Source organism: Pogona vitticeps, chromosome 1, assembly GCF_051106095.1.
Source record: "Pogona vitticeps strain Pit_001003342236 chromosome 1, PviZW2.1, whole genome shotgun sequence".
In the NCBI taxonomy this organism is placed as follows: domain Eukaryota; kingdom Metazoa; phylum Chordata; class Lepidosauria; order Squamata; family Agamidae; genus Pogona; species Pogona vitticeps.
In genome coordinates, this window is record NC_135783.1 from 69,287,257 (window position 1) to 69,313,773 (window position 26,517).

At 41.4% G+C, this 26,517-nt stretch overlaps 1 protein-coding gene across 3 annotated transcripts in view; it reads right to left on the bottom strand.

Annotated features, from left to right (window-relative positions):
* FNDC1 (fibronectin type III domain containing 1) overlaps positions 1 to 26,517 on the bottom strand; it is a 116,695-nt gene that overhangs the window by 71,152 nt on the left and 19,026 nt on the right. The window contains exons 1-2 of one of the 3 annotated variants that reach the window (XM_072994701.2): positions 8,805 to 9,103; positions 4,496 to 4,711 (exon numbers count right to left, since the gene is read on the bottom strand). In XM_072994701.2, coding sequence (XP_072850802.2) covers positions 4,496 to 4,711; positions 8,805 to 9,021 — 433 coding nt within the window. In that variant the 5' untranslated portion in view covers positions 9,022 to 9,103. Of the gene's footprint in view, positions 1 to 4,495; positions 4,712 to 6,864; positions 7,018 to 8,804; positions 9,104 to 26,517 lie in introns of those variants that run through there. The other 2 variants (XM_078383215.1, XM_072994707.2) reach the window with 2 other exon arrangements.

The following is a 26,517-nucleotide window of genomic DNA, read 5'->3' on the forward strand; positions in this document are numbered from 1 at the left end:
ACTTCTTTGAGTTCTCAGTCCACAAAATGCTGAAGCCTACCTTGGAGGATTTTGAGCATAACCTTGCTAGCGTGGGAAATGCGTGCAATTGTACGGTAGTTGGAGCATTCTTTGGCACTGACCTTTGGTATTGGGATGTAGACTGATCTTTTCCAGTCCTCTGGCCACTGTTGAGTTTTCCAAACTTGCTGGCAAATTGAGTGTAGCACCTTAACAACATCATCTTTTAAGATTTTAAATAGTTCAACTGGAATGCCATCACCTCTATTAGCCTTGTTCTTAGCCATGCTTTCTAAGGCCCACTTGACTTCACTCTCCAGGATGTCTGACTCAAGGTCAGCAACCACACTATCTGGGTTGTCTGGGACATCCAGATATTTCTGGTATAATTCCTCTGTGTATTCTTGCCACCTCTTCTTGATGACTTCTGCTTCTGTAAGGTCCCTCCCATTTTTCTCCTTTATCATGTCCATCTTTGCACAAAAGGTTTTTTTAATATCTCCAATTTTCTTGAATAGATCTCTGGTTTTTCCCTTTCTATTATTTTCCTCTATTTCTTTGCACTGTTCATTTAAGAAGGCCCTCTTATCTCTCCTTGCTATTCTTTGGAAGTCTGCATTCAATTTTCTGTAACTTTCCTTATCTCCCTTGCATTTTGTTTCCCTTCTCTTCTCTCCTGTTTGTAAGGCCTCGTTGGAATTCCACTTTGCTTTCATGCATTTCCTTTTCTTTGGGATGGTTTTTGTTGCTGTCTCTTGTACAATGTTACGGGCCTCTTGTGTTGTTTGAAAAGAGTGTTTGTGATGACCAGCTTGTTCTCTTGACAAAACTCTATTAGCCTTTGCCCTGCTTCATTTTGAACTCCAAGGCCAAACTTACCTGTTGTTCCTTTTATCTCTTGACTCCCTACTTTAGCATTCCAGTCTCCTATAATGACAAGAACATCTTTCTTTGGTGTTAGTTCTAGAAAGTGTTGTAAGTCTTCATAGGATTGATCAATTTTAGCCTCTTCAGCATCAGTGGCTGGTGCATGAATTTGGATGACTGTGATGTTGAAAGGTCTGCCTTGGGTTTGTATTGACATCATTCTATCATTTTTGAGATTTTATCCCAGTACAGCTTTTCCCACTCTTCTGTTGACTATGAGGACTACTCCATTCCTTCTACGGGATTCTTACCCACAATATTTTTATTTATGTATTTATTTATTATATTTATACCTGCCTATCTAGTCATTTCGACCACTCTAGGTGGCTTACAACATAAGGATAACAAGTTCTAAAAAAATTTATAACAAATATATATATACAGTGGTGCCCCGTATAGCGAGGTTAATCCGTTCCGGATTAACCCTCGCTATACGGAATCATCGCTAAACGGGTAGGGGAAAGGTATTGGAACGCATTAAACTTCGTTTAATGCGTTCCAATACCTTCGTTACTTACCCGTTCAGCGAGGATTCCAGGTGCCAGCAGCCATTTTCGCGCCTTCGCTAAGTGAGGGCAGGGCGCGAAAACGGCTGCCGGCAGCCATTTCCGGGCTTCCGGCGGCCATTTTGGAACCGCCGATCAGCTGTTCGGCGGCTCCAAAATGGCCGCCGCAATACCCGATCTTCGCAATGCGGGTTTTCCCCATTGCGAAGATCGGGTATGTTTCCATATAGCAATCCCGAAAAAGGGACCGCTATACGGAAACATCGCTATATGGTGCACTCGTTAAGCGAGGCACCACTGTATATGTGCGCGCACACACACAAAGATGATTTAAAAATGCAAACAACCCATCTAATGCTTCTAATCCTTCAAGTACAAGAAAAGTACAGCAGCCACCATAGTTTTGTGCATTTGCACAACTTTGCACTCAAAATTCATTCTCACTTTCCTTGACAGTGCCAGATAATATCCTAGTGTCTCTGCCAGTATGGTGAAGGTTGCTGCCGTCTGTCATCCTTACATGTGAGAACAAGACAAATGAGGATTTAAATTCTTGCAGGTGTGGTACTCACGTTTTGATAGGAGGAGCAGTGTTGAATGTTGAAAGACAAACATGACAAGAAAAATACCCCAGAATGCAAAAAGTAGAATAAAAGTAAGCAGCATTTCGTGTGGCATATGTTGTTATCTTAAGTATGGCATCTTAAACACTGATGACAAAACATAGGAATCTGCAGGTAAGTTTTGCTTGTGATGTTTACTGAATTTTCAGTTATGACATACCAGATAATCTCACAGTCTGTCAATTAATCATATTAAGGCCACAATCCTATGCACACTTTCCTGGAATGGTTACTGAAAAGAGTGTGGCTGGTTTGTTTTTTTACTTCAAGGAGCACTTAGATTCTTAAACACTTTTAGTAAAACTCAGCTCTAATTTAAATTGGCACGTCACTTGGCAAAGGAAGTAATTTAAGATGCTGTTCCAAAATAGTTCCAACCCATCATCTTGGAAGGAATGGTTCTGTTTTGTGCTTGCTTCTGAGGTATATAAGTATAGCATATATTGAATGTGGTGTAATGATTAAACGGTCAGAAGCATTACTTGATAAATCTGTCAATAAACCAATTAAAGCAGCAACAATGCTGCCAAATATGATCTCAATTGAAATGAGGTGGAAGTGTGATGTAACATTAAAGCAAAAAAGCAAAGCGTGCTGCTTATATACCACCCCATAGGGCTTCAAGCACTCTCTGGGCAGTTTACAATTTAATTACGCAGGCTACACATTGCCCCCCCCCCAGCGAGCTGGGTACTCATTTTACCGACCTCGGAAGGATAGAAGGCTGAGTCAACCTTGAGCCGGCTACCTGGGATTTGAACCCCAGGTTGTGGGCACAGTTTTAGCTGCAGTACAGCGGTTTAACCACTGAGCCACGAGGCTCTTTATTAGTATTGGTCATGGTCCATTTAGCTGTGTGAATTACATTACAAGTTGGAACTGAGTTATAGTGATCCTGATAGGGCTTTCAAGATAAATGAGGTATTTAAGGAGTGGTTTCACCAATGCTGCCCTGACCGCACCCGGACCTATGAATTTCCAGGGCCGAGCAAGGATTCAAACGAAGGTCTCCTGAATCCTAGTCTGCCGCTTCATCCACTACATCAAACTGGGTATCTTTTACCTACAACCTACAAAAATAATATCTTCTCTTTTCTCTGAAGCTGCCACAAATAGCTTGCTATGTGCCATCAAGTTACAGCTAACTTATAGCAACCCCGATAGAGTTTTCCAGATAGGTGAGATACATAAGGAGTGGTTTTACTAGTGCCACTCAGAGTGAGTTTCCATGGGCATGCAGGGATTGAAATCCAGGTTTCCTGGGTCTTTGTCCATAACTCTGCTCACTGTACCACACTGGCTATCTTCCACAAATTAGCTCAAGTCATTTATTAACAAAAATGTCTGTTCTTATCTGTCTGCCCCCTATTATATAGCAACATCAACAAAAAGTCTTGTGGCACCTGAAATACTAAAAGGTTCTATTTGCTTAAGCTTTTGTATGCCGCAGCCCGCTGTAGCATCCCTACTCTCCCAGTTAGTCCCACGCTCCCACTGTAATTTTTTGCCCTGACCAGGCTTAATAATGACAATGTCCTAACTGATATCATGGCCATTTACAATGACTACAATTGAATCCTAGATGTTACACACTTTCTTCTCATAGGACAATCTTTTCAAATGATTAAAACGAAGCAAAAAAGCAAAGTGTGCTGCTTATATATCACCCCATAGGACTTTCTGGACAGTTTACAATTTAATTATGAGGGCTGCACATTGCCCCCCACCCTACCCCAGTGAGCTGGGTACTCAATTCACCAGCTTCAGAAGAATGGCTGAATTGACCTTGAGCCACCTACCAGAGCCTGTCAGGATCGAACTCAGGTTATGAGCAGAGTCTTGATTGCAGGACTTCAGTTTAACCACTATGCCTGGTCAGGAGCTCCTGGTCCTACTGAAAGGACTATTCTATATACAATTTCCTCATAAAGAACTAAGCACAATGAAAATATCCACATCTCTTATAATTAGTTATGGGGGTATTTGTATTCGTATACAAATACCCCCGTACAGGTGGACATAATGAGGGTCCAATCCCCCAGGGCTGGATGGTTCTCTCAATGTTCCGCCACTGCCACGACCTCCGCGGAACCTTCCAGTGGCTCCGGAGATCGCGACTGGCTCGCCACTCCTGGCAGGAGGTAGGATGACAAGCTTCTCTGCTAGGTCAAAGAGTGGCTCGCAGAACACGATCTCTGGAGCCACTGGAAAGCTCCACGGAGGTCGCAGCAGTGATGGAACCGTGAGTGGACCGTCTGGCGCCAGGGGGCTCGACCCTCATTATGTCCACCTGAGCGGGAGTATTCATATTTGTATATGAATACCCTCATCTCTCTTTATAATCCAACAGACTGAACAGGGGGAAAGAACAGAGACCATTCTTCACCTCAAAGAAATATGTTGGTTGTGAAACAAAAAAATTATTACAAAATGACTCACTTAATTTTTTAATCTCATGATTCCTTTCTTCTTTTGGCAATGGCTTATAACTCATCTTCCTGCTGCTTTCCCCATATCTTGAGAGGTAAGATGGATATCTACGCGGGCTCCTTGCCCCTGAAGAGTGGGGTAGCCTCCATCGAACAGGTGATCTATCCGATGTTGATAATGGTGATCGGACACGTACTCTCAAAGGTCTGCTTGGCACTTCCTTTTCTTCAAAAAATGTAAAAACACACAAAGACACAAATAAAGTTACTCTTAAGGTACTGAAAGAGGAAAAAAAGCAAAGAAATCATGTTGACATAGAACCTCTGATTCCAGCTGTTAAATGAACATGAGGAGCTTGGTTAGTCAGAGCTAAACTAGACAAGAAAGCATTTGCCAGGTAAAACCATTGATTTGGCTTTAATTTGGCTAAAATTGGATGTTCCTGATGGTTTAACTATTTTTTTAATCCCCACTCTGATGGAGGCTGACCATGCTTCTGAGTTCTTTTGTTTTCTGTACCCAAACAGAAAAGATTGGAGTTTCAAAAGACGGTGGAAGGTGGAAATGCAGGGGGATCAGATTGCTTGGCTACCCTTTGTTTAAAGAGTTGGATGATAAATTCAAAAACACTGGCTGGGGAGGGGTTTGAAGCCACTCCCTTCCCCCACAAGCCTCTTGTAAACTTTAGCCATTTACATCAAAGAAGCTTAACCTGGCCCCAACAACAGCCATGAGACTTATAATAAAAGCATATAATTTTGGAACCACCAACAAGAACTTGGTGCATGGCCTGAAGAAGACGAATTATCACTGAAAGCTCACTGTTTGCTTTTTGTTCTATTTCTTTAGTGGTCCAGTAAAGGTATTATCTGGTTTCTGCACTAGACAATATTGTTAGCATATTGTTAGAATCAAGGCTTCTTTAAGTATAGAAAAATATTTCTTTGCCATAGCCTGTGCTTGCACTCAATTATGTTATCTCACATTCCAGCAAGCTTTGTTTTGTGATTGGTCATTGGAATGTAAATTTAGAGTTAATTTGCAAGTCTGATTGCACAGCTTCAAATCTCTGAGGAAATCACACTACGGGAACAAACATGTACTATCACTCTTGAACTGTGAACTGAGCTTGACCCTTAGTAGCAAGAAAACCATGCTGTGTACACCCTCAGAGACTTTCACATCTCCTCAAAATCTAAAAGAGGTTCTTGGCAAACCTCTGACCTGAATTTAGCTCCAAAGAAGAGCTTTCAGAGGCTTTCTTCTTACTTGATCACGTATTATTATATTAAGGATCAACTCAGTAAAATTCTAGGAGTTGTGTTTGATAACTACTTATCTCAGATAATTTGACTTCTATTTGTTTTCATTTCCTGTTTTATCACCCAGGATCTTGCCTTCAGTCATAAACATAAAGTAAACTGAAAACAAGATGTATCATTTGTAGGTGCCTTTATTTTATGTTATTTTTAATCAAGCAATCAAAGCAGGGAGACTACTTGGAACTTGATACAGTGTCTTCCCCCCCCCCCAAAAAAGCAGGCACTTTCAAAGGAAAGGGTGTAAAACACCCAGACCAAAAACACACTTTGAAGATTCTAAGCATTGGAGTGTTTCACTTTGAGAGCTCTTATTGGTTTTATTTATTAATTTAAAATATTTATATTCTGCCTTTCTCCAAAAAATGACCCGAGGCAGTTCACATCATTAAAAAGAGACATTAAAAGCTAAAAACAATAAAGTATTACAATATTTAAAAAGTATTAAACAAATATGGTATTTAAAATGGTGAATAAAACCATTACTAAAATCACATTTAAAAGCAACAAGGCACAATCACCCAATTTCTAAAAAACCTCCTGGCCAGTCAGTTACTAAGGCAAAGCCTGCCTGAAGAGAAAGGTCTTTGTCTTTGGCTCTTGTCCACTGTAAAGCCAGGGATACAACTGTCTATATCTAGTGGATCTCCTTACTTCTGCCAGAATGGGGGAGGGGGGAGAGAGACCCTTCATCCCATCATCCTCCGGGTCTTTCTGAAAGCCTGTTCCAGGGTGAGCCCCTCTTGAGCAACCAATTTAGCATTATGGAAGGCTGCAAAGGACAGGAGATTCTGATTCCAGATACTAGATAGCAGATTACATTGTTGGATTCAGTGCCACACTAGAATGAACTTAGAAGAGTTGAATAACATGCTTATCTGAACACCTGGCTACTGTACGTGCTAAACAGACCAGTTTTAGTTCTTTATCATGCCCAAAAGTTACTACTGTATCTAAATATTCTTCAATATGCTTGGTTTCCAGAGCCATAGCTATAGCAGTTTGAGTGGGTCTTTGAGCCAGGACACCAAAAATTTAAACAGCACAAAAATCCTGTACCATAGGCTTTTTTATTCTTTGTCATGGGTCGTTCTGCATTTCCAAGTCATGTGCCTCTACTGTTTTTCTTAGAACCATGTGGCTGCATACACTCAATCCATGTTTCAGGACTTGAAATACCAAGGTCTTGCCTCTCATGTCCATCGGTTGTTCCTTCCTCCCTTCCTTCCTCCCTCCCTCCCTCTTGTCTCCACAGACTTCAGTCAGGCCAGGCTACTGTGGGTGCTCCTATGACATCAAAGTAGCAGGGGGCAGGCAGCAGGCAGCAGAATGGAGAAGAGTGCCAGGGATGGAGCAATGAGTCGAAGAGGATGGATAGTCATTTGCCTGCACAGGCTATGAACTGGGCAGAGGGAGCATCTGGTGAAGGTGAGTGGGTGCTGCAACGACTAGAGACAGAGTGTGTGTGCTCAGCATGTTTCGTGCTGTTTGTCCCAGGAACCAAAATTGCTAGCTAAACTTCTTAGTGTTTTTTTGGAACAGTATTTCATTCTTCTTGAGGTAAAAGTCCTTTTTTTCTGTAATCAATTCTTCTTTGATGTTCCAGAAGTCCTTAATTTCCCCAGCTCTGATTCTTGATTTTGAGCCAACTTCTTTTTATCGCCCTAATGAAGTTCTGCATAGTTTCATCTTCTCTTTGTTTCTGGTCCTGTTGCCTCCAGCTCCTCTTCAATATCAGGAAAGTTATCTACTATTGTGCTCTGGACCTTCTCCCCTTTAGTACAGCACTGTTTTTAGACAGAAACAGTTTGGAATCAAGATGTGTTGCATATGTTTCTTTCCCTGGTTTGTTGGTGGTTTTTCAGATTGAAAGCTGGCTAGTGCCTTGGCTGGAGATAATTGTGAGGGTTCGTTTGGAAGGGCTGTTTGCTCCCCAATAAATGGACGAGACGGTGGAGGTAGATCAAATGGTTCAGTATTTATTCCTGTATTAACACCAACCGTATTTCCCCCTACAAAGGGGTTCAGGGATTCTTGCAAAACATGGCTTGGTTTCAACGGAGTCCACAAACTATTTACAAATGGGTTCGTCGTCTCTGGGTTCCAGGGACCGGTTGTAGGCGGCACAGATCCCAGCCCAGGGTCCATTGCTTCTTCTAAAGAAATTAGCAGTAATGTCTCTTCATCTCTGCTCCAGCCATCCCAGGATGACCCATCTCCTCCATCCGTGCCCCAGGGGCCGGGTAACCCCCCAGCTTCCTCAGTTCGGCGATATGCCATTGCTTCTTTCTCTCCAACTCCCGTGCAACGGCTTCCCTCTCCTCATGCAGCTTTCTCCTCCACTCCTTAGCCTCCGTTTCCCCCCAATAAGAAGGGCGGGGTTTTAGTCCCAACTGCCGACGTTTCTCGGCTTCTTCATGAGGAACCCGGACCTGTTCCCACTTATGGGTCCAGGAGTCCTCCATCCACACCCATTCCCAACCTCCTGGTATATCCCTCGGCTTCTCCCTTATATCTCCTACCCCAGCCTCAATCTCCACCCCCCGGTTTCCCGCCAGAACTCGTCCCGGTTCCCGGGTGATTTTTAACTCCTTCATGACCTCCTCCAAATCATGGGTGTCTACCCCCTTGTTCAGGGTAAGGGATCCGACGCTTTCCTTCCCCCAATCAGGGGTCTCCACACCTTTCTCTTCCCGTCGCGGTGGGGATGGTGGGGGAGATGTCTGGGTGTGATGGGTACTCTTCGGGGGCGACGGCACTCCTATCATTGCCTCCATCTTGGGAGCCTCACAATAATATATTTACAAATGTAACCGTTCATATATTATATATATGAACTTAGCTTTCCAGAGGTGAACTTATATATAGGCCTTATATATAAATGGACAGGAATGGGTGAATTCAGTTCAGACAATTATCATATCTACTATTGTGGAATATATATATAAGGATCTCAAAGTTTATTCTTGCCATTTTCTGTTTGACCACATCCAGCTTACCAAGGTTCATATATCTTACATTCCAGGTTCCTGTGCAGTATTTTTCTTTGCAGATTCGGACTTTCCTTTCACTTCCAGGCACGTCCGCAGCTGAGTGTCCTTTCGGCTTTGGCCCAACTACTTCATTAGCTCTGGAGCTACTTGTACTTGTGCTCTGCTCTTCCTTAGTAGCATTTTGGACGCCTTCCAACCTGAGGGGCTCATTTTCCAGCGTCATATCTTTTAGCTTTTTGTTTCTGTCCGTGGAGTTTTCTTGGCAAAGATACTGGAGTGGCTTGCCAATTCCTGCTCCAGGTGGATCGCGTTTAGTCAGAACTCTCCACTATGACCTGTCTCTCTTGGGTGTCCCTGCACGACATAGCCCATAGCTTCTCTGAATTACTCAAGCCCCTTCGCCACGACAGGGCAGCAATCCATGAAGGGGTAAGCCCAATATAGCATTAAGCAATAGCTAAGATTGCTACTGAATCAGATGAAGAATTTGTTCCAATTGCACAGCTAAGTTAGAAGAGAAGGGGTTTGGGGAATGCATGACCTTGTTGTAAGACACTAGTCCCTAAACTCAGATGGGAAACTTCCAGCAGGAAGGTGAGCACACTGGCTTGTATAACCTTCTAGGAGCCACAAGACCCACCACAAAAATCCTACAACTGCCAATGTTCCTAAAGTTTCCATCAAAATGCTACAGCAAACCATGTCAGCTCTCTATGATACAAGAAGATGCCAAAGTCTCTTCTCAAACTATAGAGCCCTGCAGAGCAGCAGGGCAGCGGGTAAGGGCTCTTGCTTGGGGTTCTGACAGAGGCTACACTGGCTGGAGGGCCCATGTCTCTAGACCCTTTGCCCAGGTTTACATTGTCGGCATCAGCCATTTTTCCTGGGGAGTGCAACAGAGAAAGAAAACCAGTCCTTTTTGCTCCTTTCATGTAATCCTTATTCTTCTTGCTGACTATATTTGGATTCTGAAACACACAAGGAATATAACATCCACCTTAAGCAGCCCTTTTCCTACTCTGTTTAATGGTCAGCCTATGTCCTAGAAGAGTTTTGACATAAAACAAACTTTTTAAGAAATCTTCCTCAAATTCCTGTAAAACATATCTACATATTCTATATATTTGACATATGAAAATTATATTTGTACAGCCTTTCAACAGGACAAGTATAAAGCCAGCTTTACCTGACACTTCATTCACAGATGCAATGACTTGAAAAGCAACCCACACTAAAATCCACCAGTGTTATCCAGTAAGTAAATAACATAAGTTGCTATACTGTATTGCCTGCAACTCTGTCTGGTTCTACCACACAGCTATATCAGTATCTCATTATAACATACACTTCACTCCAAAGTATTTAATTGCCTCATTTTCAAGATGGATGTCACCATATCCTGCAATCTTTCTTTGCAATATAAATGAATTATTACTCTATATGAAGACTGAACACATTCCTACTGGCCACATAATTTAACCAAACGACATGCAGCAGGAACAGAGTCTGCAGCTGATCAGTTTTCCCTCTACCAATAAGCACCGCAGCTTCCCAACTGGAATTAGTACAAAGTCTTTTCACGGGACAAAGGATACAAAAGGAATCAAATCAGCCAGAAACCCATGTGGAAAATATTCTCTTTCAAACAAATGTGGCTTTAGGCAAGGAATCACTTAGCTGCCCTAGTTCTCACTGTAACTCAGGAAGAAAGAAAGAAAGAAAGAAAGAAAGAAAGAAAGAAAGAAAGAAAGAAAGAAAGAAAGAAAGAAAGCCATCTGTTTTTGTCCTATAAGACACTTGCTGTAGATTAACAGAGTGTAGATAACTCCTCTCAAGGCTACAGCACAAGGCACATACAACCCCCAATAGGAAGAGATGGCAGTGGATCAGCAGCTGAAAGCCATGGCATGCTGACAGAAAATAAAGGGCTTCCTGCCACCAGTTCCAATTGAACACGAGAAAGCTGCAATCTTGTTGCTTTTTTCAAATTTACACTAACAAAGGATTTAACCCAGACATTATTTACAAACCACACTGTACATCTGATACTTCTCAAATACATCTCTAGACAAAAAAAGGCATCATTTTCCTTTTTATATAAGAATAAAACCACCCAAACAAATGATTACACCACAGTAATTCAGTTATAATAATATTTAAAGCATCTGCCAATGAAGAATTTCAAGCACTGAAATCCCAGAAGATCCTCTCTGTATGACCCCCTGCCCCAGCAGAAAAAAACTGGAGTTTGCAAGTTGGAAAGCTAAGCCACCCATCTTCAAAGCAACTAAAGTGCACCAGGTTTTCAGTATTAGAAACACTCTGAATAAGCAGGAATGAGTCCTGATAAGGCACCAGAGCAGAATTAGGCCTGGGAAGAAGGGAAGGGAAATCAGACAGGGAAATGAATCCAAGCGAAAAAAGAATTTTTATCTAACAAACAGTACAATAATAATTACACTATACAAGCCACACCAATTAATTCCATAAGAGTAGACAGGCAATGTTGTCTGTATTAGCAAAAAGGACAGACCTTAGAATCAAGAAAGCAATATGATTTTAAATCCCATTGACTTACAAGTATTCCTTTAGGTTATGATAATAACAATGACAGTACACACAATGAATACTGTATGGCTAGTATAGATTATATGCTTTTTTAAAAAGCCTCACTACCTATCTAGCATAATGAGGGTAGCAGTTATTAAATCCAGCAAAAAAATTCCTGGAAAATAATATTTATTTCGTTTATTTAAAAATATTTATATACCACCTTTCTCCTAAACCAGTAGTTCCCAACCCAGGTGTCCTTGGACTGCAATTCCCAGAAACCCTGGCCAGCACAGCTGGAGGTGAAGGCTTCTGGGAACCACTGTCCTAAAGGATCCAAGGCAGCTTACAGTATTAAAAGGAACAAAGGTAAAAACAATAAATTATAACATTTAAAAAGCATTAAACAGATGCCATATTCAAATTTATAAATAGCAGCAATATTAAAAGCTCAAGTAAAACAACAGAATAACACAATCCCTTAAATCAACCGATCATTTAAAGAAAGCCTGCCTGAAGAGAAAAGTAGGAACACAGGAGACTGGCTGTCTTATACTGAGTTAGATCATCTTGGTTGCCTTGGTAGTCTAATATTGTCGACTTTGACGGGCTGTCAAAGCCAGTTTTAGGCAGGATACTTTCCTAGCACTAGCTGGAGAGCCCCAATATTACCTGGTGGTCGCCTGCTCAGTGACTAATGAGGCCCCAAGCTGATTAACTTCCAAAATCAGATAAGGTGCATTACGGGTAGTACACCCACTTAAAAAAAATTATTTTTCGTATTATAACATAAGGAAAACACATGTCATACAGATAAATTTAAAATTAAAAAATAACAGTAACACTTTTTTAAAAGAAACCCAGTCACCAGACAGGGTTGTTTCCTAGTTGTTGTCCCCTCCCAAAAGAGATTTTTGGTATTTTCAGCCATCTCCCCCCCCCCCCGCAGATACTAACTCCTTTATCTCACAACAGCAGGCAGTATTGTGTAAGGGGGTTCATGGTGACAAGATGACCTCAAAATACCACGAAGATATTCCAAAAAGTATTTCGGAAATGGTAGCTAAAACATAACAGTAGCTAAAACTTTATAAGCATTGGGGGTTCATGTTATGACCAAAATATATTTACAAATTTTGGTAAATCAATAGTTGATGCAACTGAATTTTATGTCTCAGTGAATTGTGTTTCCTTCCCATGGCTTTAAAAGGGTGCCGGACCTTTCCTTTGCTGTTCTCAATCTTTTATCATCTTCTTAACATTTCGTCACATATTATGATGTGGCAGTACTGAGAGCAGCTGTAGAATTCCAGCTGTCCAATATCAGCCCAGAAACTAGCTGTAATTTCTCCTTTCTAAGCCAAGAGCAGCATTTCATATCATTCGTTTGGTATGTTCTCTATCCCATCCAGTTACCCCAGTCCAGTAACACAGATCTGTTTTGTGGACAGTAACACAGTTAGACACACAACATGCCTTTCTGTGTTGGAATCACAAAGACAAATGTGAGGAAAATCCACAGCCAGGTAGGATGCCTCTGCCTCACCAAACCGAATATCAACCCATACAGAAGAACTACAACCTGTCCAGCCTAAGATTAGTATTCATGTGTCATTGCCATTCATTTGTCTTTTACATGTTCAGGATACGGGGGGGGGGGGGGAACTCCTCACTTGTGTATGTACCGCTCTGTTATACTTGTTCCTTAAGGCAGCTTCTGTGACACATGCCTTAATTACATCCTGCTTGGATTGCTGCAATGCACTCTCTGTGGGTCTGCCTTTGAAGAGTGTTCAGAAACTTCAGCTTTTAAAAAACATTGCATCCAGGTTGCTGACTGGCACTGGTTTTAGGGAGCATATAATTCCACCCTTACAATAGCTATACTGGTTGGCAATCCATTTCAGGGCAAACTCAAAGTGCTGGTTGTGACCTATAAAGTCCAACACAGCTTGATTCCAGGCTATCTAAAAAATTACCAACGTGTATGCGCTCCCCAGGTTTTAATATCCCCCGGGTAAGCCACTTCTCAGTTCCATCTCCCTCACAAGGCTTGCTTGGTGAGGACACAACAGAGGGCCTTCTCCGTGACTGCTCCTAGGTAGTGGAACACATTCCCTTAGGAAACCAAATTGCCCCCCCGGCTCCCAGTCTTCCACTGGCAGGCAAAGACTTTCTTTTTCAGGCTGGTGTTCAACTGACTTGGACAAGCAGCATGAAATGCTGTATTTACTGAATTCAACGAGTATGTTTTTAAACTGTGGTTTTTAATATTATTAGCTTATCTAATTTTTAATAAGGGACATGGTGGCGCTGCAGGTTAGACCGCAGAAGCCTCTGTGCTGTAAGATCTGTAGATCTTCAGCTGTAAGTTCGAATCCATGTGACGGAGTGAGTGCCCGTCGCTCGTCCCAGCTCCTGCCAACCTAGCGGTTCGAAAGCATTCAGAATGCGAGTAGATCAATAGGGACCACCTCGGTGGGAAGGTAACAGCGTTCCGTGTCTAAGTCGCACTGGCCATGTGACTGCGGAAGATTGTCTTCGGACAAAACGCTGGCTCTATGGCTTGGAAACGGGGATGAGCACCGCCCCCTAGAGTCGAACACAACTGGACAAAAATTGTCAAGGGGAACCTTTACCTTTACTAATTTTTAATATTTTTTTACAATGTTTTTAACTGGGGGATCTGGAACTTCTCAAAAGAATGTGAGGACTGTGAACACCCTAGGTAATGACAGCACCCCATCAGCTGAGCCTGGAAGCACCACCAGATTGCTTTTGACACAGAGAAAAAGTGGTTTTTAATTGTGTTTACAATTTTATTTGTACAATTTTATTTTAAATCACTGTATGCTTCCTTAAGTCCCCTATGGAAAAAAAGTTGGCAAATAAATGGATGGATGGGTGGGTGGATGGATGGATGGACAGACACACAAATAATTTCAATTTCATCACATGTTTGTCTGTATGATAAAGAAGGTGGGAAATGTTTATTTTGAGACCAGTTTTTCAGAATCTCAGCCAGCATAGCTACTGGACGATTATGGAAACTGTGACCCTCCCCCCCAAAATTACCTTTTCCAAGTTCTGGGTTATTAAACACGCATGTGCTATGTGTACATGATATGTTATTAATGGGTACCTGAAAATTTTTGCAAGAACATGTAAATATTTAACATGCTGATCTTGTGACCTTTTGACTCTGTCTACAGTTGCCCTTCCATGTTCCTACAAACTCGATCTGTACCTCATTAGCTACCCAGGCACCCAGATCAGCAGCCGCTTCTCTTTCAGTAATGAATGAGGCGTAGTAGTCCATGTCAAGCCCAACCCTTTAATATGGCCTGCCAGCATGCAGTCCCTTTCTCCACATCTCTTTTCTGTTAACCATGTGCAGTGGTTAGAGAATGAAGATAGCATTTCTCAGGAAACCACTCTGGATCACGGGTCTGCTGAGTTCTGCCCTAACATGCCCTTTCAATTCATTAAACTGGCCACATGATGCAATGTACTGTATACTGCACAGTCTCTTGGAATGGCTGCTGGAAGATAGCTCTCTGAAACTGTCTAGCTGTTTGAAAAATGGCTAGAGATGTTCGTTCCATGGGAATGAACAGAAGGAACTTTCAAGTTACCCATGTATTGTTAGCAAGTGGAGAATATACTGAGCAGACCTACAGGCCAGCCTTCTCCACTATGGTGACCATATACTGTAATTCTAGTAAAATTACAGGATTATTTATTTCTGTATTTGCATTTAAATGTATAAATCAGTGTGCACCATTATTAAGCAATCCTATATCCCCTTGTTGGAGGGTGATGGAGTGGCCACCCTATGTTTTGTACCTTTTGCAGTTTCTGAATTGCCAGTGTGCATAAACTTGATATATGATATGATATAATATCTCCATTCATAAATCATAGAGAGAATCGGAATATAATTAGCCACAATCTACTGAGCTGGTGCCTCGTGCTGTTTATTACATTCCTCTTGGCTTTCTGTATTTCTCAAAAAGCAACATGTGCCACACATCTGTTTTGCACATAACCCCAATTTTGGATTGCCATCTCACATTTTCAAAGGCTTTGAAATGTAATTATGAAATATGGCATAATTTAAGAAAAAATACTGACATTTACAGTTTGTATTAATTTATGGAGCTCAAGGCTTCATATAAGTCCAGAAATAAAGATGCCTTATGGAGTCTATTGCCCTTCTGCAGACAGAAGAATAAAACAAAATACTGTATATGGGAATCATGAGGATTTTCTGCAACTCACAAAGGTGCATAGGGGGATGAGTTACATGGAGGCAACCTCCTTCAAAAATCACCCTCACACATACACATCTCTGCAAGTCACAGGGAATCCTTCCAACTCCTACAGTGCAGCAAGATACTTCTCTAATGGTTTGAAGAACCAGAGCAGCAAATAAGATCTTTAGGCAATTTTCACTAGGAATGGGATTTCACCAGAACAAAAATGATGTGGCAGGGACGAGATACTGTACCTTTATATCTTCCAGTCCCAATTTAAACATGTGTGAGTGCTACCTGTCCAGATTTGGAGAGACAAATCCTACTGCTTACAGTTCAGTGCCATAAAATGAAAGGTAACAAAACAAACAAATAAATAAAGAATAAAAAGATATAACCATACCAAAAAAGCAATAAGAAAAAAAATTAAAAAGACTCCTAACAGAATTAAATTTAGAAGTTTTCAATACCCTTTTAAAATATATTCATTCAGTTCAGTCTTAATTGTTCATGTTATTCTTCCATGGCAACAGTTGTATTAGAGAATAATTAATGTTGGCAGATGATTTCTCTTAACTTGGTCCTAACAGGGGCACTTTGAGCCAATTCCCACACCATGTCAGGATTGGGATATTGTGCTCATGTAGCAACCAAGTGTTTATGATGCATTGACCAAATGAGTCACCACAAGGTTGGATTAGCTCAAAAGTGGCTCTCCAGGAATCTGCACTCATAAGAAATCAATAAGGTACATCTGGATAATAACTTTTCATGTTACTAAATATCAAATTGACGAAGTGGGATGCAGGTATCTTTGTAAAGGGATATTTCATAATTCTTGCAACATACGTGAGCAGAGTTAAACTGGTGATTGGCGAATAGTTCTGATAATCTGCATGAAATGGTTGCACTAGAGATGTTTACTCATGAACACTGAGAAGCTTTCTTGTCAGAAGAAACCTAGCCTTCTGCTGTTATCAGTGAATATACATACCAAGGCTTTAGTTTTCCACATCCTCAAGGAATTCCAGATTCCAGATTTCATTTACCCTAAGGTGCAAGCACTTAGAACCTCTGCATTGACCACGTTGGGCGCAAACCTGGCCCTTGCCCAATTAAGAGACCAGACTCTCCACGATGGCTCTCAAAACCAAAACCTGAAAAAGGAGGGCACAGGGTTGCATAAAGTTTTCTCAATGTTTAACTAGAATGGAACTTGACAGTCCTTGAAAAAGGAAAAGAAAAATGGTCTTGTTGCCACTGCAAATGTGCTGCAAATTCCTTTCTTCAAAAGGACCAGTTTTGGACTGACCCCTCCCACCAACACCATAAACAAAACTTCAGTTCTTGCCTGTGCTCTTCCTTTATCCCTAAGCATCACAAATCTAGCCTAACTGTTCCCATCTCGATCCTCATATTGGAGAGTGCAACTCAGACCCTGAATGTTGTAACCCACCCATGTCACTTGATAAGGTGCCCGATGCCACATTCCAGGCCTAACATGGCTGTATTCAAATGAGTACTGTTGTGGGGATTTAATAATCCCCCCTCTCTTTTAGTTAGCAGAGTATAACATAAAAAAACAAAGCAATGACAGCAAAAAAAATTAGAGGGAGAGGGAGAGGGAGAGGGAGAAAGTAATAGCTCAAGTTCTCAGCATCCACCTTTTTCACTGTTGCTGCCCACTGGGACAGGTACACAAATATTTGCATATTCTAAATTATTAACAATCAGTTTAGTGCATTGGAAGCTTCTTCTGAAATAAGCTGGAATTATCACTCCCAGACTTCTTGGCAGGAAACCCTGTTTACCCTGATCTTGCCCAGAAGTACTGGAGAGGTTGCCTATCTACCCAAAGACTTCTTAAATGTGAATGACTCTAATATAAATGTCCTGTTCTTAACATCTGTGTTCAAGACACCTCAGCTTTCCATTCTCAATACATATTCTCATTGCAACTCATCTGACCTGACAGCGTTCTGTTTCTTGAGCTGAGTCTCTTGGTGTTTGTTTGTGTTTTGGTTACTCTCTCCAACGTCTACGTTGGCTCGGGCACATCGAATGGCTGATGGTCGGATTCCAAAGGATCTTCTCTATGGAGAATTAGTGCAGGGAAAGCGCCCCAGAGGGAGACCACAACTGCAATACAAGGACATCTGCAAGCGAGATCTGAAGGCCTTAGGAATAGACCTCAACAGATGGGAAACCCTGACATCTGAGCGTTCAGCCTGGAGGCAGGCGGTGCCCAGCAGGCCGAGGCAAAGAGGAAGTCACAAAAGCAGCAAAACCAGGGAGCCGGACAGGGGACAGACTGGATTTGTCTGTTTGTCTTCAGTGTGGAAGGGACTGTCACTCTCGAATTGGCCTTCTCAGCCACACTAGGCGCTGTTCCAAGTCCTCCATACAGAGCACGTTACCATAGTCTTTCGAGACTGAAGGATGCCTAACTAACTCTCTCCTGGAGTAACTAACTACTGAGATTACGAATTCAGTGGCTAAGCACCCATTCTGCAGGATTAAAACCATATACTGAATCACTCATAACTTCATTTGAAAGGGATTTCTGCTGGCACAGCTGTGAAAGACCTCTCCGTGAAGCCTTTACCTACCACCTGCAATAGGTAATGCTGGCTTAAGTAGTCCAGTAATGTGACTTAATTTAACATTGCTTCAAAGGAACTTAAAGCATAAGAAAGTACAGAACTGAAATTAAACTTTACTATTAAGCTTTATTATGTCATAATCATCAAGTTTAAGTTTATGAAATGGACTTAATGAATAAAGATTCAGCTCCAGTTTATCAGGAAATTACCCTAAACAACCTCTATAGCACATGAAGACAAAGCTTTCTCTTTTAGTCTTCAGAAGTTCATTTTTGTGGTATTTTACTATAGACCCCCCAAAGTTTTAGAGTGGTGAGAAAGTGAGAGAACAAATACTGTAATCTTCCACAGATTTAGGAACTGAACTCTTCTGGGGTGTAGCCCATAAGTTTGTTTGTTTGTTTTTTTGTTGTTGTTTTTTCTAAACCACCAATCTTGTATAAATATTTGGCCATGGCAGGCTAGATTCTTGAAATATTATCTTCACATCTCAATATTTGTTTGCAAAGAAAAAGAAGTTCTTCCATTGGTTGGTGTTAAACAATGGAAAAGATGCCAGAATTCACCAAGCCTATGGTCAAGAATTTTGGATAACATATTTGTGGCCTACTGTCATGCCTGATTTATATGAAATTGCTCTCTGTAAAGCTGCAGATTAGCCTTCTGTCATCCCCATAACTTTTAACATCTCATTCTGCAAGATTAACAGCCTTTGAAATCAATCATAAGTCTCTCTGAAGAGGCTTTTGAATACTAAGCATAGTAGCACAGACATTTTCGAACCCAGGGACTGAAACAGTGCAGTGCCTGCAATATTTCTTCAAACAACTAGGAGAGAACTGAAGACGATCTTGCCATCTTCCCAAAGTGTGCAGTCCAAAATCTGTTCCAACATATAGTGCTGTCATCACTGGATAAGTATCAAAATAGCAAGGTTACTAGTAATGGGGGAGGAATTTATCTACTTATTTCAGTTGTATTAGATTAGTCCGATTTTGGGAATTCCGCCAATTTCAACAGCGAGGTCTTTACCCATAGATGGGAGGGATGGTGACTGTCTATGTAAGAGAGTACAAAGCAACTGATAAAAATTACAGGTGCTATGATCTCCTGTTTCATTGCTTTCTTCACTTTTTTGGCAGAGCCGGAGCATATTCTCCTACTATCCGAAGAGGAAAGAGAAGTGCCACCGTTGCCACTGCCATACCCCACAACACTCAACAGGAGAGGAGAAGGAAAACAGCAGCAGTGATCATTTCTCCTCACCACCACTCCCTGCCTGCGTACCTGAGGTGCTCCACTTGTGGATGTGTGAATAACGCTGTGGTATTATTTTTTCAGCCACTCCTCTCCATAATGGCTTGGCTTCAAGCACACTTTAAGCCAAGGCATTATTCACATAGGGGGCAAAAGACTGGCTGGGATATCCAGTCCTTGAATAAATGGGCCCAAGGTGACAAATTATACACAAATATTGCAAAATATAGTAGATACCATCTAGACATCATGGTCCATGACCTTGATTTCCAGCATGAAATGGAACTCATGATAAAAATAGATTGCAGCCTTCTGCTTGCCAAAACATTCATAAATATTTGGACAAACAGGTATCAAAGCAGAGGAGAGGGAGTAAATCTACTACATTCATTACTATTTTTTTTTGGAGTAGGGGAAAGCACACAAACCACTACCTGTTGCTGAATGTTGTTTCTCATGAGCCCTCATCAAGATCTACACTGGCTATAGCTGATAGAAGTTGCAATCTAAAACACACAAAGTGCCTACTTCTGCTATATAGTACAATTTCTGATGTGGCCTATTTCAGATCCTATGATTTTTGGTCCAGTCACTGCCTGTACATTAACTGAAGATGCCTGTGTGTGTTATAATGCCATGACCTGGGAATATGTTGATCACCTGTGAACTAATTTCTGTAAACTACAGAATTCACATATTTTTGTAGAAACAATAACAATAGAAGCAAAGGGCAGAGAGCTAGATAAAAGGAGGGTGCATTTTACAATATTTCCAATTCACTTTCTACACTCATAGCCAAAGCTGTAAATTTTATACACCTTTCCTTGCACAGTGCCAGGCATTTCTAAATTCACAGCAGACGTCTGTACAGCCATTTATTTATATCCACTACTCAACCAGCTAATTCACCAAAAACTAGTTAACTGTGTTCCCCCTATAGTGTCTAACACATGGACCAAAATAAAATGTAGGAAGTGGCAAGGAGTTCTGTAACCAAGTAGTTCAACTGGAACGGCATCAAAGTTACTCCCCTTTGACTAAAAAGGTAACTTGCACAATGGCATGGACATACTTATGCAGCATGTGGCCTGACTGTTATGTTGCATGTATCTGAGGAAGGGGGCTGTAATCCAAGTAAGTTCACACTAAATAAGTCTGTTAATCTTTAAGATGCCACAACCTTTAAGACTTCACTGGTAATAAATAATAATTGTGGGCTGCCAAATCTACTGCTACTCATAGCTATCTTTTTCAGCGTTTTCTAGGTATAGAGCACTCAGAAGTTATGTATTTTCTCTCTCTACTGACAGTTATACCTCTGAGCTAAAATAAGCTGGCACTTTTGGTTCCCTTTTTTTTAAAAAAGCAAACCACTGGCTCTTGCTTATCCCTAGAATATGCTTTTTTATAAGTCCTCTAAAATGAAATTAACTCTTTGGGCTGGAGCAAATTGCCCACCCTTGTGACGCATGAAGGTCCATCTGGTCCAACAGATTGAAAGACAAATACCCACCTCCCGGAGATAGCATCTGGATGACAGATCAGACAGGCACACACAGAGATCAACTGATCACAGTCTTCCCACTGTTGCATTTCTAGTTAAATTGCAGGAATTATATCTAAATTTGCATCTGTTCAAATCTATACAACTCTGTGTTGACTCATTTCCTCCACCTAGTGATACACGGATGGCTACCCTGAAGACTTCAGTGGATAATGCCTTTGAAACCTCCCTACACTAAGGCATAGATCCCACATGCTACCAGTTTCTTCCCCAGAGTGTATGGGCCTAGGGCAAAGAGAGGAAATATAAATGTAGTCCCACATTTCTCTGGAACCTGCTTCGAACAGGCTATCAGATGTAATCTTTCACATGGAATGCCACAGATGTGCTCAGATGTGATACCCATCAATTATTTGGCATATGTGAAAGAGGCCTCTCAGAAGAGCTTGAGACACACATGTTCTCTTCTTTCTTCTTTGTGCACACTGATTTTCTTCTTCCTTGTTTGCAGAAAACCATAACTTGCAATTTCATCTCAACAGACAAACTATGGTTTGTGCTTGCATGCAAATTAGGATTACATACCACAATCTAACCATAGTTTGCTTGTGCAGGGAATATCAAGCTATAAATAAGAAGAGGTTGAAGTGGACAAGCCAAGGACTCCCCAACATAATTCCCATATTATCAAATTATGGGTGAGTATTACATATTAACTAATTTCTAAAATTCTCCTATTTCACCAATTGTATACATTTCTTCTTAAACCAACTGGCTTCCAGACACTACTGTAAGCCATTTTCTTTGACCATCTGCTGAAATCAGTAAGACTTATTTACAACTAAAGGTTCTTAAAACTGTACACCCAATAATACAAATGCTTGAGTTTAAGCTGATCAGATAGCCTGTTTTCACTCCATGCTATCCATGCAATAAATAAAACTATCTGTGTTACACACATGGCTTTCACTGAATATTTAGCACTGTCTAATGTGGCAGGCAAAGTTTAATCACAGGCACTATATCTCCAGGTTCAACTAGAATGGGAAAACCAACCCTGTATAGATAAAGGGGTGGAAAGGATATAGCATATAACGCTTGAATTTACTAGGTGAACTCTCACTTCTATAAATTTTTCATTTCATTTCATTGTGGGTTTCTGCAGCAATATGTTCAGAAAAAACTATCCCTGGCTCTGAAACATATGGTTCACATCAAGCCACTGTTTCAGACTGTAAGAGACTTCAGAAGACTGACTTAATGTTAAATAAAACATGAATTCTAATACAACTTACACCCAAGCCACAGCTTCTAATAAGGCTCCCAGTATGTCAAAATAGGATATTCTTCAAAAAAGCAAAACATTTACCAGAGAATATTCTGTGTATGGAAAACTGCATTAAGCAACTCTGGCTCTTATTTTGAGAGCTGGTTAGAGAAGGCATGAAAAATTGTGACTACAGTATTATATTACTCCATGTGAGACTGAAGGTGAGAATAAGATTCCTCTAACAGGAGCGCCGTCCCTCCTGCCCTCTGCTGACAAGTAAGTACAAGCACCACCTATTCCCCCTCCCAGGAAGATAAGACCACTCGGAACAGACCCGGGGATTGTAGAACAGAAGTTGAAAGAAATGACTGTTAAAGAAAGCAGGAATGTTTTGGTGGGAATGGAACAACAGCTCCAGGTAGAGGTGGAGGCAGGGCTTGTGGATATAAGAAGTGGGGGGGGACAGAAACCTGCCTTGTGGTTGGGAGTGGATTTGTTTGGAAGATCCATGGATAGGGAAGGTAGAGAAACTAAGAGTCCCAAAGGAGGAGGCAGATGCTAGAAGGAGAAGTGAGAGCAGCCCTAAACCATCTTATTGACAAAAGAGTGGGGAAGGAATTTAAGGGAAGAGAAGGAAAAGGTGGAGAGGGAGAGGAGAGAAAGATTGGAATGGCAGATGATGGAGCTACAGCGGAGGGGTCCCTCGGAAGACTATAGCCGGAGAATTCCCCTTCAGGAGACCAGGTTTGGACAGATGACCGGGATGAAGACACAGTCCCCTTACTGGAAGGGGAGACAGGACAATTACTGAACACGGACTTTACACTGGACTGGCCGGGTCCCTGGAATGTTCAGGGGTGTAACCCCTTTAAAGCTGAAGACTGGAAGCCCCCATCTAACCAGTTGTTAGAGGGAGGAAATGGTTGGAATACCTGACACAGGTTATTTGTTAAACAATCCAATAAATGTTACACCAATTTCTAAACCAAAGAAGTCTGTCAATTTATTTGAAGACAAACTGGAGCCAGACCCCGAATCCTCACACTCCATTTTTAAAATTGCTTTAAAAGCTGTGGAATCCCTTATTGCTTGGGCAGGCTTTTAGTACCCACATTACAGTACAGGGTATCTTGCCACGATCCCCCTCAACTGTGGAGCTTTCCTCCTATTTGCCAAAACCTATATTTGCAGCCACTGCAAATATAAGCCTCATCTTATGACATGCCAAGAGAGTTCATCTCAGGACACAGAGAGGAAATTTTTTCATTTTTGGTCTATAATTGGGCATTCTGGTTGTTGGATTCTGGGAGCTGTAGTACAGAAAACAATGGTTTCCCCCTCTCTGTGCAAGAGATGTCCAATCTTGAGGGCTATATTTTGCATTTAATAGGTGACTGGGAGTTGCAGAAGTACGCATGCACACTTGCCCAGAGCAATGCAATGTCCCTATTCCTGTTAGGTTTACCACCCAACAGTCACAGGAATACTTTTCCCCAGTCTCTGTTAACAACAGAGGGCATCATTTGCAATATGTACTCTTTTCCCCATGCTCACAATTGGAGTTCTGCTCACCTACGAAGCAGCCAGTTCTGTGTGGAAGGAGGAAGCATAGGAATGACCCTTGCACTCTGCCCTGTGGGCAACAGCCCAACAGGAACATGGGGGCAATATGTAGCTGACAGATGATGAGTTGCCCACCTCTGGTTTCCACCAATTTACTCAACCTAGCTATAGTCAAGTCTTCTTTAGTTTTTTTCAGCCTGGATGGTTTATAATCAAGGTATCTTACTACCATTATACCAATTCAGATTACTGTATACTGAAGTGTTTTTGCTAAATTTGACTTTGCAATGGAGACAAGACGTCTCAGACCAGTTTTCTTACTTTCAAACCTTTTTTTCCTGCCAACCCACATTTAAACCCCTTCCTGATACTCTCACTGAAGCTCTCACTTCCACCGTAACGATGAAAGCAAGAGTCCTTCCAGCTCTGTATATTATATTATATTATCTGTGGGCTTTTTATTTTAAATTAAAAGGAGGAGCCTTCTCAATTTGCCTAATGGTAGGGTCACTTCTGCTTAGAGAAGAAATAACTGAAGAAATGTGAGCAATGTTTCCCTTGCATTGATGGTGGGGCTGCATCTACAATGGCATATGAATAAAACTATAACAACTATTCAACAATTTCCAAATGGACTGGCACTGCAGAAAAACCAGTGAAGAGTCCTATGGCAGCTTAAAAGCTATCAATTTGATTACAATAAAAACTTTAATGGGCATCATGGTATAATAATACTGCTAGTCCTTAAGATACCACAGAATGCTTGATTGTTCTTTTTTGGAGGGGGGCCACGGCAACAGTGATGCACTAATGTAAAATCTAACCCTCAGTATATATTTCAATTACATGAAAAGAGAGTAAGAGAATCCTGAGCTAAACAGTGGTTCCCATATAAAAGAAAGTTTCCCTTATAAAAAAAGATTCCAAGTCATCTGCTGATCCCTGATGAATGCATGCTGGAAATATACCCTTCTATGGAAGGAATGGTAAGAACAGATACATATGATAAGATGCATGATGACAGAAAAAAATGCTTCTAAGGCCAAGAAGAGATCACCTTTTGGTGCACTGCTTCTCTGTGAAAATACATTTTTTTTCATGGACTAACTCTTAAAACATGTATCAGAAAAAGATTCTAGGCTGATCTTTCCCTTTTCTCATCTTCAGTTTACACGAGACCGTCGGTTATTTTGGCTCAACAATAGAGCAGCATGTGTTTCATGCAGAACATCCCAGTTCCAGTTTCCACCATCTGGAGGTAGAGCCAAGAAAGACTCTTGCTTGAAACCCCCAGGACCTCACGCCCTGTAGGTGTAGACAGGATTGAACCAGATGGACCTAAGATTTGACTTCGTGCTCTGAGAAATATGCATTTGCCTGCCTGCAGTGAAAAGCAGAACATTTATTCTATTAAAAGTAAAATGTATCTAATTTTTCAACTGACGCTTAATGATCTAGCTAATCTCTTTGTTTAGTCATTAAGTCGTGTCCGACTCTTCGTGACCCCATGGACTAGAGCACGCCAGGCCCTCCTGTCTTCCATTGCCTCCCAGAGTTTGGCCAAATTCATGTTGGTCGCTTTGATGACACTGTCCAACCATCTTGTCCTCTGTCATCCCCTTCTCCTCTTGCCTTTACTTTTTCCCAACATCAGGGAGTTTTCAGGGAGTCTTCTCTTCTCATGAGATGGCCAAAGTATTGGAGCCTCAGCTTCAGGATCTGTCTTTCCAGTGAGCACTCAGGGTTGATTTCCTTCAGAATTGATAGGTTTGATCTCTTGCAGTCCAGCTAATCTCTACATACCCTCAAATGTGGGTGAGAGGCTGGGTGAGTATCATCCATTTTGGCAAAATAGTCCTGCACAGCAAATGATCTCTTTCTTTCTTCCAGCTCAGTTTAAAAGCTGTTGCAGTTTAATCTTAATAATCTACTATTTTGCAGCCACTAGACGGATCCACTAGTAAGCACCCACTAGACGGATCCACCCAATAAATCTTCCTCTTCCTAATAGTTGTGGACATTAAAGTTCATGAACAGTGGCTGCTGTGGCACAGATAGCAACCTGCAACACCCTGTTCACAGTAAGCACATGCACAAACACACACCCCACACCCCCATATGAAGTAGCTCCTTTTTTAAACTGTAAAAAAGTTTTGTATGATAAACCATATAAATTACTCATATAAATCATGTAGTACAGAATCTCTGGGCTGTATAGATTTACATTGCAGCCAATGAGTGCCACATGTAATGACTTCCTTATATATTACATCAAAAAAATTCAGTTTGCCAGGAGACAGCCATCATGCATTGGTGGCTTGGGAGGGAGTCATCTTGCCATTGTGGAATGATGTCTTGTATCTCCTGTTTTTGGATTACATGACACTGGTACTAGCCTGGACATCACATGTCATGCACCACTAAGCAAGTAGTTTGCACTTAAAAAAAACACCTTTATGCACCAGCTGCAGGGAGAGAGAGAGAGAGAGAGAGAGAGAGAGAGAGAGAGAGAGAGAGAGAGAGAGGTGATGGGTGAAATTGGTTTTTGAAATACTTTTTCCCTAAGCTCTACTAATAAAGATCTTCCCTGGCCCAAAGCTGTTGTTTAAGTTAGAAGGGAAGCTATTAACAGCCATCAGGGAGCATGATTGGGGCTAGAGAACACTGGAAGAAGAAATTTAACCATTTCCTTCACCATGGGGTGAAGTTTTTCCCC